Source organism: Bos grunniens, chromosome 20 (assembly GCF_055505025.1).
Source record: "Bos grunniens cultivar Pamir isolate PY7600 chromosome 20, Bosgru_T2T1.0, whole genome shotgun sequence".
NCBI lineage: Eukaryota > Metazoa > Chordata > Mammalia > Artiodactyla > Bovidae > Bos > Bos grunniens.
Window position 1 is genome coordinate 33,404,311 of NC_141184.1, and position 15,221 is coordinate 33,419,531.

Sequence of the window (15,221 nt, forward strand, 5' to 3'; positions counted from 1 at the left end):
GTATATCACTGGTAAGAGCTAGGTGAAGGACAAAGAGCTTGGAGGAAAAAACACTGATGTACTATTTGGTATCCAGTGATTGTATAAAGGCCCACTCTGAGAAGGTGATATTTGAGCAAACTCAGGAAAGGAGAGAGTGAATGAGCCAGGCAGATCTGGGGAGGAAGAGTGTATTAGGCAGAGAGAAAAGCAAAGGCACTAGAGGAGGAGGATGCTTGGTGTGTTTAAGAGCCACTGGGAAACCAACTGGGGAGCCATTGAAGTTAAGTGAAGGCATGACGGTAACTTGGATGAGCAGGGTGCTGGTAGGTTCTATCAAGCAGGTATTGAATTAACAAATGCCCCAGTACTGAAGCACCTGTTCTTAATCCTAAAACATATCTGCCTTTTCCTGTTTCCTACTTATTCACAAAGCTGGCCCTCCTATCAACTCTTGCCCCAGATTAATAAGATGATTGCTAATAGAATGAGAAGGTTTGGGGACTTAAAATATCTTATGAGCATTTTCCCCCTAATTCCTGAAGTACTGTTTGTTTATTGTACACAAATTAGATACTTAAAACAAACAAAAATTTTAAATGACAAAACCATAATCCTATTTGCCAGTAGTTAACCTCTTTATTTGGGGTAACAGTCCTTGTTCTTGGCTTATTTCATTTCAATCCTGAGAAGTTAATAGCTCTGCTATCGTGTTATCCTCACCTTACCATTAGAAAACCAAACTACAGAGATAACAGTACTTGCTAAGACCTCCAAATGAGTCAGAAACAGAATGAGAGCTAGAAACAAGTCCCCTGCTTCCTCTGCTGTCTTTTTAAAAATGTATAAATGTGTGGGGAGTACAAGCCAGTCCTCACTGACTGTCCAACATAGCATTTGTGGAAAGACCCCAGAGACACCCAGATCAGCTCTAAATAATAGTGTATTCTTCTGCCATGAGCACACAGCTATAAAAATGGCATTGATCTTTTCATTTCACATGAAGCCCCCACAAGATAACAAACCAAAACGCTAAGTGTTCCATAAACACAGCATCACAGAAATAAAACTCTCTGTAGATACTGGAATAAAACTTCTTGCTCTTGAATTCCTGACTTCACCACGTTGAAACCATTGACAAGTGATTTAATCACTCTGGGCATACAATTTCTCATCAGGAACTTCTCTCTTGGTTATTGTGGGGATGAATGAGGTAATCAATGTCAGGCACTAAACACAATGCCCAATGCACCGTTAACATTCAATAAATTATTAATGTTATGAAAACTGTCAAGTTTTATTGGGCTACATATATTTTATTAATGGGATTTTTATTAAACAGATGTTTTATTTTTATGAATTTCTATGATAGTGTTTATAATTGAGAAATTATTGTGTGCTGAATACTGTGCTAAGTGCTTTATGCAAGCTAAGTCACTTCAGTTGTATCCAACTCTTTGAGACTCCATGGGCTGTAGCCCTCCAGACTCCTCTGTCCATGGAATTCTCCAGGCAAGAATACTGGAGTTAGTTGCCATACCCTCCCCCAGGGATCTCCACAACCCAGGGATCAAAGTGATTTATAGGCTTAGGCTGACTATAGCACATCCAAAGGGTAAACAATATCCCCATTTCACAGGTCAAGTAACTGAGCCCTAATCTAGTGGTACATCTTACTCAAGCCCACAGGCTCATATCCTGACTCCACCACTCGCTCATAGGGTGACTTTAGGAAAAAAACCTCTCTGTGGCTGACTCAGATCCTCACCTGCAAAAGGAAGATAATAAGAGTACCTAAGTTTGTTGGGAGGCATTCATTGAGTCAATATAAGTTCACTGACTTCTATTCTGATGCAGTGACACACACAGAAAGGTATCATCACTATTGTTCCGGACCTAGTAAATGGCAGAGATGGGATCTTCAAAAGATTTTATTTTACTGCTAACTCTGTAGTACAAAGCTTATCTTCAGATTAAGTTCAAACACCATTTCTTGATGAATGACATGTTTCACCCATGATTCATTAACAAGCCTATGTATGTCCTTGGATTGCACAGAGCTGCAGATTTCTTCCATCAACAATACACCATTTCCTCCAAAATTCCCTGAGAGGTCTTTTTTCAACCAAAGAAGTCTTGTGAGGAAGGATTAGAATACAGAAACCATAGCCCCCCATGAAGAAAGTGAACTGCAGCGGGTTTGAATATGGGCACAGGGTATGCTGAGGGGGGTCTTAGAAACCGAGGCCCTGACAGAGTAGAAGCAAAATAAAGATTTGTTGAGCAAAAGGATAAAATACATGAATGCATTAGATCTAAATCTTCTTCAGGCACATTTTTAAGACAGGCAAAGGATTTTAGTTTCATTACACGGAGGTCATCCAAGCTGCGATTCTGAAGCCTCACAGCATTGCTTCTCTGTGTTCAGGATTTACGGGACCGCCTGTGGGACATTTGCGATGCCCGCAAGGAAGAAGCAGAGCAGGAGCGTCTGGACATCATTAACGAGAGCTGGTTGCAGGACTCGACGGGAATTGCCATGAACCATTTCTTCTCACTGATGCAGGTAAGAGTGGCTGGTCAGAATGACACAGACTCTGCCCTCTATGGCTACAGCCCTCCTATTAACCACCCTTCTGGGAATGTAAGGGGCCATTTGGAGCTCATTTCACTCAGAGCACCCGACCCAGGCTTGAGCCCCAACTTGCCAAGGAATTCAGCTGAAATAAACCATTTCAAGCAAACACCAGAACTGGGAACATCTCAAGCGACACCTCACCAGTTGTTTCCAGGTGGCCTGGAGCTGTGGAGGGGACAGCAGAGATGGTGTCTGTCCTGGGTCATTACCTCACCAGCCCCCCGCAGCAGATACCCGAAGCCTTGCCACAGAACATGAGCAGGATCAGTCTCAGCCGGCACTTGATTCCTGAAAAACATTTATGTTCAGATTGGCAACACAGACCATTCATCAGAACAACCTGATTAACTTGCTTTTGCATCCATTTAAATAATGAATCGTGCTGGACCAGCTAATGAGGCACACGTTGATTTCATCCCAAGAAATTAGTCAACAATAGGGGAGGGCTGCTAAGTCACTTCAGTCATGTCCAACTCTGTGCAACCCCATAGACAGCAGCCCACCAGGCTCCCCATCCCTGGGATTCTCCAGGCAAGAACACTGGAATGGGTTGCCATTTCCTTCTCCAGTGCATGAAAGTGAAAAGTGAAAGTGAAGTCGCTCAGTCGTGTCCGACCCTCAACGACCCCATGGACTTCAGCCTTCCAGGCTCCTCCATCCATGGGATTTTCCAGGCAAGAGTACTGGAGTGGGATGCCATTACCAAGTCTGGAGACCCAGCTCTCCCAAGAAGAAGGGCTGGAGTGTTTCTAAGAGCTGGAGCGGAGTGGGGTGTCATGGGCAACTTGTGTTTCTCGACTGGCCTCACTTAAAGGAAAAGTAAACTTCCTCCTCTCTTCTTGATGCAAGTAGTTTTACAGCTTGGAGCAGGATGTCTTCCTAAGTCAGGCTCCTCTCCTCCCAGAGGACAGGGACCTAGGGCTACTTCTTTCACTTCATATGATGCCATCTCAAAGAGGTGGTTCCCAGGTCCTTGACAGAGACAGTTCTGGTTCCTAGAACCTGAGGAAAGATCTGAAGAGATTTACATCTCAAAGTGACAGAGAATAGGCTTACAAAGACAAGTTTCCTAAAGTAAATACTCTCAGACAAGGAAGATCAGGAGCCTGGAGTTAGGGAGAAACCTGTTTATAATCTGTTCACACTGAGGGGAATATGAAGGGTATCTTGGTAATCAAGCTGTGTCTACAGGAGTATTCTTTCCTAAGAAACAGCAGTGAGGATACAGTGGAAAAGGGTACCTTACAGGTCTTGAACTTGTTAGTTTACAGGAGAAGTTATTTCCAGAAAAGAGGATAGTTAGCTGAGGCTCGCCAGACCTGTGCACAGGAGGTGTTCAGTAAATCCTTGTTCAACAAGTGACTTTGAAGGCGAGGACTTCCAGCACTCCAAGAGACAATCATGGACCACTGGAAGCAGAAACCTAAGAGACAGGAGCTGCCTCCCTGATTGCCGGCTCTGGGATGCAGGAGAGAGCCGCAAGACATGGGTTGTGCTGCATATGAAGGCGAGACACCCAGCAGCCTAAACCCGCTGGGGTGACGCCCCTGGGGCACCACTTTGAGTAAACGGACATTGAATGTTGGTAAAGGTGTGTCAAAAGTTTAGGGTAGAAATAACAGAAATCCAATAGTGAAGGGAAAGGGATTAGAGAATTTTTGTAAATCATTCCCAGAAGTCCAAGCAATTATGCACCTCTTGTGAAAATGGCATAACTCTTATACCCCACAATACCTGCCTTTCAGACTCTCCCTGAGATACAGAATCTACATCTAAAACCAACTAGGGGTGGGGGAAAAGAAGGTAAAGGAAAGGAGAGCAAATAAAGGCTAATATGTATTAAATTCTTAATCTGTATGTGCCAGATACAGTTCTAAGGATTCTTCCTGTGCAATACATTAAACCCTCACAGGAACCCTAGGCTGTACATTCTATCTTAATGCTCATTTCACAGAGGAGGAAACCGAGGCAAACATAGATGAAGTAATTTGACCAATGCCACACGCCAGTCAAGAGAGAACTGGGATTTGGACTCAGGGAGTCTAACTCCTGGGCCAGTACCTCTGACCACTGGTTTGTCATCAGTGTTTCCATAGTTAAAGGTTAGCCAATAGAACAGAAAAGGCCTTGTTCTGCATGGATTGACAGAATCCTATAAAAAAGGGAAAAAACAAAGCTGTAAACTACAGAAGAGTAGTAGATTTCAGTTCAGTAAGTGAAAAAAGAGCCTAATGATTGGAACTGTCCATCAAATAACAGACTTTGCAGGCCCTTGAGCTGCTGGTCCAGGAGCCCATGAGCAGAATCTTGTGCATATTTGTGAAGGGGAGGAAAATCTTTGTGAAAGTTTTCAAGGGTTTATGGCTAGATAAGTGTTTCCCAAGGTGGATTCTGTAGAACACTACTCCTACAAGATGTTTCACAAAACAAGGACTTGAGTCAAAAGACTTTGGGAAGGGCTATGTACTCTACCATTCCTTCTTGCTGGGACATTAACAAAAATATTGACATATTATTATTATCAAGATGCTCTGCAATATAGAAACTCTTTGAGTGTGCCAACCCAGGATTTCTGAAACTGATGTTGCAAAGTTTTTCTTTGTTTTATCCCCAAAGTGGCACTCATTAACAGTCTATAAGACAAGATTGACATGTCAAATAGATGGGGAAACAATGGAAACAATGAGAAACTTTATTTGGGGGCCAGGGGGCTCCAAAATCACTGCACATGGTAACTATGGCCATGAAATTAAAAGACACTTGCTGCTTTGAAGAAAAGCTATGACCAAACTAGACAGCCTATTAAAAAGCAGAGACATTACTTTGCTGACAAAGGTCTGTCTAGTCAAAGCTATGGTTTTTCCAGTAGTCATGCATGGGTGTGAGAGTTGGACTATAAAGAAAGCTGAGTGCCAAAGAATTGATGCTTTTGAACTGTGGTGTTGGAGAAGACTCTTGAGAGTCCCTTGGACTGCAAGGACATCCAACCAGTCCATCCTAAAGGAAATCAGTCCTGAATATTCACTGGAAGGACTGGTGCTGAAACTGAAACTCCAGTACTTGAGCCACTTGTTTCGAAGAACTGACTCATTGGAAAAGACCCTGATGCTGGGAAAGATTGGAGGCAGGAGGAGAAGGGGATGACAGAGGATGAAATCATTAAATGACATCACCAACTTGATGGACATGAGTTTGAGCAAGCTCCAGGAGTTGGTGATGGACAGGGAAGCCTGGCTTGCTGCAGTACACAGGGTTGCAAAGAGTCGGACACAACTGAGCAACTAAACTGAATTGAAGACAAGGTTTGTACAAGACAAATTGTAGAAAATGCTATGCAAGATGATTTCTAAGTTTGCTTTCAAAACTGAGATTCTATGAAGACAGAAACAATGAGAAAGAATGATTTACTAGCTATCACAAGTGTGAAAATAATCTTAATTCTGCTTATATGGGTATTGTGGATGTACAATGGCATCTTATTCATAGTTAGCTGTATACTTAGTCAAATTATGTCCCCCCAAAAATAAATTAATATTTTATATAAAATAATATAACAGGGTCAGTCTGAGGCATGGATACCAGCACTGTCTGAAATACCAGTTATATAAAATAGGACCTACTAATCTTAATCATAACTAAAGAGGTCAGTTCTCTAAGTTACAGAGGAAATAATTTCCTGATTTCTAAATATATTTAACAAATAATGCTAATTTGGTAAGCATTATTAAACCATAATGCTTATAGTTTAATAACTAACAATTTGTATAGCCTCACAATACTTCAGTCCCCCAAATTTATTTGTCAATATCCAATTTGTACAAATTGGGTTTATTAATACATTTGCATGCCACACACTGGAAATGTGGTATCATGAAGATTCTCTTGAGTATCAGTTCAGTTCAGTTCAGTTGCTCAGTCATGTCCAACTCTTTGTGACTCTGTGGACTGCAGCATACCAGGTTTCCCTGTCCATCAACAAATCCTGGAGCTTGCTCAAACTCACGTCCATCGAGTCAGTGATGCCATCCAACCATCTCATTCTCTGTCATCCCCTTCTCCTCCTGCCTCCAATCTTTCCCAGCATCAGGGTCTTTTCCAATGAGTCAGTTCTTCGAAACAAGTGGCTGAAGTACTGGAGTTTCAGTTTCAGCACCAGTCCTTCCAATGAATATTCAGGACTGATTTCCTTTAGGATGGACTGGTTGGATGTCCTTGCAGTCCAAGGGACTCTCAAGAGTCTTCTCCAACACCACACATTATAAGCATCAATTCTTTGGCACTCAGCTTTCTTTATAGTCCAATTCTCACATCCATACATGACCTCTGGAAAAACCATAGCTTTGACTAGATGGACCTTTGTCAGCAAAGTAATGTCTCTGCTTTTTAATATGCTGTCTGGGTTGGTCATAGGTTTTCTTCATATCTTATGATATCTTAAGATAATATATAAATGGTAATTTTATTTACAGTATAGAATTAACCAAAGGAATTTTTTCCTATTTCAGTTATTTAGCTAGAAAAGTTTAATACTGCAGAGAGCAACTTTTTAGGATCAGATTGGCCCCTCCTTTCCTGTATCAAAAACAAATCTATTGAAACTATCCTTGTCTTTTGTTGTTGACTACAATGCAAAGCAGACATTTATTTTTTCCAAACTCAGTATGGCAGTACAAGACTGTTCCTTGATGTTTTATTACATATATGACAACATTACTTGGTTGCTGAATATAGGGACCCCTTTATAAATATTCTGCCATGCTCCTCTGTCCATGGGACTCTCCAGGCAAAAATACTGGAGTGGGTAGCCATTCCCTTCTCCACGGGATCTTCCCCACCCAGGGATCGAACCAGAGTCTCCCACATAGCAGGCAGACTCTACCATCTGAGCCACCAGGGAAGCCCCTATAAATATCCTGAGTTAGGTTCAGCAAAGGGCTTTGAACACCAGGTGAGTTTTGTTCTTTTTAGAAAAGATGCTTTCTATAATTAACTAGCTGTTGTGGAATACATCTGCATAAGAGCTTCCATCTTGAGAGTCCCTTGGACTGCAAGGAGATCAAACCAGTCAATCCTAATGGAAATCAGTCCTGAATATTCATTGGAAGGACTGATGCTGAAGCTGAAGCTCCAATACTTGGCCACATGATGCAAAGAACTGACTTATTGGAAAAGACCCTGATGCTGGGAAAAAGTGAAAGCAGAAAAAGAAGGGGATGACAGAGAATGAGATGGTTGGATGGCCTCACTGACTTGATGGATATGAGTTTAGGCAAGCTCTGGGAATTGGTGATGGTCAGGGAAGCCTGGCTTGCTGCAGTCCACAGGGTCACAAGTAGTCGGACCTGACTGAGCAACTGAACTGAACTGAACTGGTTTAAGTAGCCCTACTAATAAAAGCAAAGACTGAAGGTCATGGTTACACTACCAGAGAGAAGCACCGATATGCCCACTGGTCTGACATCTGGTAGGAGAGCAGGTTGGAAAACTCATGGTCTGTTTGTGTAATTGACAATGTGCAGGATCTCACTGCACATCCATGTCACAATTACCACAAACAGAGGCGACCTGCTGGGAGGGAGTCACTCAGGAATAACGGATGCTCCTCTGTGCTTCTTCATTTCCTGTCCCCCAAGATGTCTACTGGCAAACTTAGCAGAGGCATTTCGTTTTGAGCTTGGAGGAGTGACCTCCCTTCTGTTCATGTTGAGCAGGAATGGAAATTGTGAGAAAAAGACTATTCGTTATCACTTCACCTCACCATTTGTTAGTTCTCTGCAGCTACGTTTCATGGTTCTACAGGACCAATACCTAGTCTTATTTTGTGTTCCAGTTCTTTTATAGCAGTATATGTACTTATATTATGTATTTTCTGTGTACTTTTAGTATTTACCAAGTCAACTAATGTGTTATGTATGATGAAACACACTCAAATGTTTGTTAATGTATTGGTTGGTTGAATATAAGGCACAAAGAATTCCTAATGTCAAAATAATGACTAATATGTGCTACTTCAGACATCATACTATCTTTTGTAACATTATTAAGAGACATGGAAATGTCATCTCGTTAAGTGGACTCATATTCAATAAGTACAGAGAATGCAAACTCACCAACTTTCTTTAATTTTTATGAAATCTTAAACACTTAAAACCACTTCTCTTAGTTTCTAGAAAGCTGATTTCAACCTACTGTTTTTAAATAGTGTTTACAGAGCTTATATGGAAAATATGTGCAGATTATCTTGTTCTGTCTTGGGTTTTAACATTCATATTTGCTATTAAAGGCAGAACTGAACCGTTTCCAAGATACGAAGAGACTCCTGCAAGATTATTACAGAGCCATGGAGTGTAAAATTCCAATGGATGACACTAAGAGATTCACTCGAGTCCCACTGGTCCAACTGGATAGTAAAGATATTTTGGAAAGCCAGCTTAGGTAAGGTAGACTATCATGTCGCACTGTAATTAGTCTGAACATAAAGCTTTGTGATTTTAAATTGAATACCATTATAAAACCACACTCCTGTATCTTCTAATCCAAAATCCAAAAAAAAAAGTCTGAAAACTGAATTTCTTTTCTAACTTTGACAAAGACTATTGATATGCATTATTCATTCTACTTATCTACTCATTGATTACTCATTTTTGCTGCAGAGATATAGTGTGTTTTGTAATAGAGTGCTTCCACCAAACTGCTGGGGATAGTAGGGAATATATAGTATATACAAATTCTGAATTCTGAAACACTTTTGACCAGAAGGCTTTCTGGTAAGGGATCATGACCACTTTTATGAAAGGTCCCATGCTGTTCTGTGTGCATGGGTGTGTCTGTGTGTGATATCATGTAAATGAAACTGCAAGGCATTATGTGTCTTCTTTTACAGTATAGGAAACTGAGAAACAGTAAAGACTCAAACTTATGTGGTTATGTCTTTGTGAGACTGAAACGTCTTAGTGATCTAACATCAGATTCCCACCAGCATGAAAATAAACTTGGTGGTAAGGGTAGAATGAAGATTACATTTTTAGCCAATTACTAGTTATATGTAAGTAAATTAAAACAATTTATTTGGAAAAGTCACCCCCAACTCTCTTAAGCCTTGGTTTCATTATCTGTAAGAGTAGGGTAGTTATGAAAACTGCAGAAAATGAAATCCTCAGAACATAGAGCACCATGTCTGAGAGTCAGAAAACTTGAACCTAGTCCCAGTGACTCTCGATAAGTGGTAACTCTTATCTTTATTGCATAATATGACAACGAACTATTCTTCCTCACATACACTGTTGTAATTGTGAGTACCTCTTGTTTTACCCTCCCTTATACCATCAAGAATTTGAAATGGCCTGAGCACAACAGGATTCCACAGTGATCTGAGGCCCATTTCTCTGTAGGCTTCTTCCATCTAGTCCCATCATGTCCCTGTCAGGACCATGCGTAAACAAGAAAACACAAAAAGGAAAGTCTGTACCCTCTTTTTGACTCAAATACAAGATCAATGTTTTAACTCAGCCAGTGCTGAAAGAGAACATTGCAATTAAAAACAATAAGAAAATTTCCAAAGAGATATGAACCATCAAGAGTCATCAAGAGAGGCCAAGTTTCAGTGTCCCCAGTAGCAGTGCGTTTTGTTCTTAGCACAAAATAGCAGGGCAGGCATAATGGGGAAGCTGTTAATGTTGGTTAGTAGAATGAGATGAGCAAAAGAACAGCCAGTTCTTATTTTCTGCAAAACTACTCTACACCAATCTCAACCTCAAGTCACTGCTGTAAGTATCTCCTGGAACTCTCAGCCAATGGATGTGTCAACCGGCCAACCAACCAGTCAACCAGTCTCTTTAACATGTGTAGGGAAATGAGCACAACATCAAGCATTTTCCCATAGTTTGTCTATTTTATTCCTCCAACAACCTAATAGTAATAATAATGGTATTAACTAATAACAAATAATGTATAAAAATAATAGTCATAATATTATTATTATATTTGTATTCTTCCAAGAGGAATGGAGCCTCAGAAAGTCAAGGGACATGCCCCAGTTAATATCTACTGAAATATCTACTGGTAGTGAGAGAACTGGCTAGACCAGAATTTTTCTCAGTAGATGAATTCTAAACCCAGATTCCTTTTTCAAATGATATGCTGCCACTGCAGTCCTCCAAAGCAAGGTGTTCAGAAATGCCTGTTGCCCCATCTTAAATGTCTAGAGATAATCACACAACCTTTACCTTAACTGATTAGGCACATGAATCTAATATGCCTCGGTGACTGAGACTGAGCATTACTTGATTATTAAAGTGTCAGCTGGCCTTGTGGGTAGGTGGGTACTGAGTCATAAACACATGGCCTCCATAGGTACTGTGTACTGTCAAAATTCCAAACATTGTGATAATCAAAGAGCCAGCTTCAGAAAACCTCATCTGATGCTTCAAAACATGACCAAGCCAGTGATTTGCAAAAATTCACAGCCAGCTTTCTGCATCACTGCTCCATTCCCCAGCAACTTGAGTCTGCCAAGCTAAATGCTTGCTCTTCTCAAGTTTTAGCCAAGGCATCCTGAGAGCTCCTTTCTGCCCACGCTGAAAGCCCTTCCTATGTTCTATCACTGAGCAGGATCCCAGTCACAGTAAGCATTCTGATCTGTGGATCACTGCCTGCAGTTGGCCTCTGAGATCCTGGGATCCTTCAGGGATTGGATATTCCCAGGGGCAGCTCTAAAATCTCTACACAGGGGCAGCAGCAATATGGTTGAGAGCAGGGGGAAAGCTTAACTCTGTGTTCTCACAGCACTTTGCAAAACAGTTCATCATCCATTCTCAAGGTGGGGGGAGGGATGCTGGAGCTCTCAAACCTCGGTGAGACACCCCTTGCAGACCTCACATCTATTATAATATATCCCACTTTTAACTGTTCATTTCCGGAAGCCAAGTGCTAGTCATATTAAAGAAGTGATGCTCAAATCTATTTGATTTGCTTTTTCATGACTGATTTATTCCTTGTCAGAAGTTTATATCCCAGATAAATTCCAAAATTGAATTTCTTCATAAAATTGCCTTCCTCATAATTACCAAGAATTAGTCCTAAAGATTATATTTTAGCATTGCTTGTCTCTAGTTTCCTCTTGTTAATAAGAGTCTCTGGATCATAAAAACTTGAATACAGCCTTTCATAGTCTTTTCTCCATCTAAAGGGTTCTTCTTAGAACAAGAGAACAGAATTTACCGAGTTGCTTGGCCACAAAATTAGAATTCTGTTAAAGTCTTTATATTTCTTTTTTGTTGATTTTCCCAAGAATTCCCCTGGTTCCTCGAAGATCCATTTCTCCAGAGTCAGCTTTATCCAAACCAAAAACAAAAAGCATCCTGAAGGGCAAGATCGATTACACGCTGGAAAGTGTAGAGTTAAACTTTGAGGCTGATGAGAAGATGGTGATGGATACGTGGCAGCAGTCTTCTTTGGCGATATCTCACATGGTAAGCAATGCTGGTTATTACATTTTCTTTTAGTAACACCCATTCATTGAATTCCAAAGTTGGTAATATGCTATAAATATAAAGTTTACACAGTGTTCACGATATACATTTATATCTCCCAGAAGTTTTTTTTTTTTTTTTTTTTCCCTAAAAGAAATAAGAGAAACAGAGAAGCCAAATTTGCCATTTAAGAATGGGACCCAGTAGGGCCAGATTTTTTAAGTCAGGAATTCAGCCTACACTTTCTTTAAGTCTTAGTATTACCTTCATTACCAACCAATCAGTTGTCTGTTTCCCGAAGCCCAAACCTTCTGTGATTATATGCTCTTCCAATCCTGGTAGAAGTTATTGTCTCTCCTACTCTTGACTCTTATTGTCTAGGTTATTGTTTATAATTTTTATCTCATTAATGTTTTCCTGAATACTTAACAATTCTAAAACTTTCTGTGTCTGCTGCACCTAGCATAATGCCCACATCTAACACAATATTGAGTCCTCAGTACATTCTTGAGATGCTTCGGCTGCTATGCTAGTGACACTGATGGCAGTGGCAATGAGCTGTAGCCTGCAAAGACCACAACCACCAAGCACCAGAGAGTAGGAAACCAGATCTAGAAGTTCTAAAAAGAGAAGTTGATTAATTATTATTCTTCATTTAATTGAACATAAATATAATTTATAAGTCTTATGCATCCCACTAAAATTATCTAGGAAAATAAGTTTTAAAATATTAGATTCTTAGTATCATACAGCACCAAGAGCCCTGGCCATACCTCTTGGTTAAGCTGTGTGATCTCAGGAAAATCACTTAACCTCTCTGAGTCTTCAGTTCCTTATCTGTAAGATGGGAGACATTCTACCTAGCCTTTCTTGAATGATTGAAAAGATCCAATGAAATAATGAATATGAAAGTTTTTTGGAAACTAAATATAATAGATCATTATGTTAAGATATTTGTTTAAAACTGTACCACTTTGCTTGCAGATTTTTGAAAACCATACAGAAAGCATAGGAGGAAGGATTGTTCAGTAATTAATATTCCCAATAATTACATTTGAATCCTGATTTTATGACTTAACCCAGGTCTCCCGCATTGCAGGCAGATTCTTTACCAGCTGAGCTACAAGGGAAGCCAAGAATACTGGAGTGGGTAGCCTATCCCTTCTCCAGTGGACCTTCCTGACCCAGGAATCGAACTGGGGTCTCCTGCATTGCAGGTGGATTCTTTACCAACTGAGTTATTAGGGAAGCCCTTTATATTTCTAGTAGACTTCCAAATGATTTTGACATTAAATGACTGTAAGAGAACTTTCCCTGCTGGCTCAGACAGTAAAGAATCCACCTGCAATGCAGAAGACCTAGGTTCGATCCCTGGGTTGGGAAGATCCCCTAGAGAAGGGAATGGCTATGCACTCCAGTATTCTTGCCTGGAGAATTCCATGGATGGAGGAGTCTGGACCCCTACAGTCCATGGGGTCACAACAAGTCAGACACAACTGAGCAACTAACACACACAAGAGAACTTTGAGTTTCAAATAAGAAAGGCTTGATTCAATAAAGTGATACAGGGAGAACAGGACCAGCTGAGATCGGGGCAATTGAAATAACAGCACTTTAGCCTGGGCTTTTTCTGTACACAGCAGCTTTACTGAGAGCTATCCACTTAGTGTGTTATGTTCATTTTTAGCAGAACTTTCTTCTAATTAGCAGGTATGCAATGATTTCAAAGAAACTAGTCATGTTTAACGCCCACTATGTCAAAGCATTATTTCTAGAGTTTCTTCAGCCTTACAAGCTAGATTACTAGGTATATTGTGAATTATGTTAATTTTTGAAAGAGACCCAGAGGTATTTGAGGGAAGTGGACCGGAAAAATGCAGATAATGATAATCACCGTCACCATTATCACAAGGCTGTTTACAGAGGAGAAAAATCCAATTTTAAAGGAAATTACTAACTTATTGTGCCTTGCAAGAACGGATTCAAAAATGAATTGCTTGCAATTTAGGGGAGAATGTTAACAGTTTTACCAAGAATTTGAAAGTACAGTATATATCATGAAATTCATTTTTATCAAAAGAGCATCTGATTAAAAAAACACATGCACACACACCAAAAAAAACTGCCTTGCTCTGTGAAACCTTTCTGCATCCCTTCGAGGTTCCGCTAATACCGAAAGAGCTGTGGGTGTGTGTGTGTGCTCAGTCACTCAGTCATGCCCAACTCTTCATGACTCCATGGACTGTAGCACACCAGGCTTCTCTGTCTATGGAATTTTCCAGGCAAGAATGCTGGAGGGAGTTGCCTTTTCCTATTCCAAGGGATCTTCCTGATCCAGGGATAGAACCTGCATCTCTTATAGCTCCTGCATTAGCATATGGATTCTTGACCACTGCGCCAGAAGCTGTGGATATATTCTGTAGCATATGGTTGTTTTAAAAGAAATCCTGTCAATCAGTAAGCCTTTCCTGAGCATCTTCTATGAGTATTAACACAGATGCTAAAAGCTATGGATAAAACAAAGACGCAGGGCTGACTTAGCTCTTGGGAACTCTCAGCCCATTTCAAGAGTGGAGATGAGAATTAACAGCCATAGAACAGTTGACGGCTTCCCTGGAGGCTTAGATGGTAAAGAGTCTGCCTGCAATGTGGGAGACCCAGTTTCGATCCCTGGGTCGGGACGATTCCCTGGAGAAGTAAATGGCAACCCACTCCAGTATTCTTGCCTGGAAAATCCCATGGACAGAGAAGCCTGGCAGGCTACAGTTATGGGGTTGCAAAGAGTCAGACACAACTAAGTGACTAACATACAGAACAGTTGAGGACAGTTACATGCCGATCCACAGTTGTGAAGCGTGGTGGGACTCTGCAGCAGGGATCTGGAGAGCGCAGGAATTGGCTGGTCTGTGTTGCCCACAAGACAGCAAACTTCTTTGAAGGTAAACATTCAGTTCAGTTCAGTCCTCAGTCGTGTCCGACTCTTTGCGACCCCATGAATCGCAGCACGCCAGGCCTCCCTGTCTATCACCAAGTCCCGGGGTTCACCCAGACTCACATCCATCGAGTCAGTGATGCCATCCAGCCATCTCATCCTCTGTTGTCCCCGCCTCCTCCTGCCCCCAATCCCTCCCAGC

The 15,221-nt window shown here is 41.0% G+C and overlaps 1 protein-coding gene and 1 long non-coding RNA gene across 11 annotated transcripts in view; one reads left to right on the top strand and one right to left on the bottom strand.

Annotated features, from left to right (window-relative positions):
- Positions 1-15,221, top strand: part of SPEF2 (sperm flagellar and cilia associated 2) — a 208,077-nt gene that overhangs the window by 124,778 nt on the left and 68,078 nt on the right. For all 10 annotated transcript variants that reach the window (XR_015148649.1, XM_086361399.1, XM_086361400.1 and 7 more), the window contains 3 exons: positions 2,408-2,545; positions 8,901-9,052; positions 11,907-12,087. Coding sequence is in view for 9 of the 10 variants with exons in the window: in XM_086361399.1 (XP_086217525.1) it covers positions 2,408-2,545; positions 8,901-9,052; positions 11,907-12,087 (471 nt within the window). In the remaining variant the exon portion in view is untranslated. The remainder of the gene's footprint in view (positions 1-2,407; positions 2,546-8,900; positions 9,053-11,906; positions 12,088-15,221) is intronic.
- On the bottom strand, positions 1,893-2,906 carry LOC147350219 (uncharacterized). Its single transcript, XR_015148650.1, has 2 exons — positions 2,759-2,906; positions 1,893-2,536 (listed from the first exon to the last, which is right to left on the bottom strand). It is a non-coding gene; the product is annotated as an uncharacterized LOC147350219 (long non-coding RNA).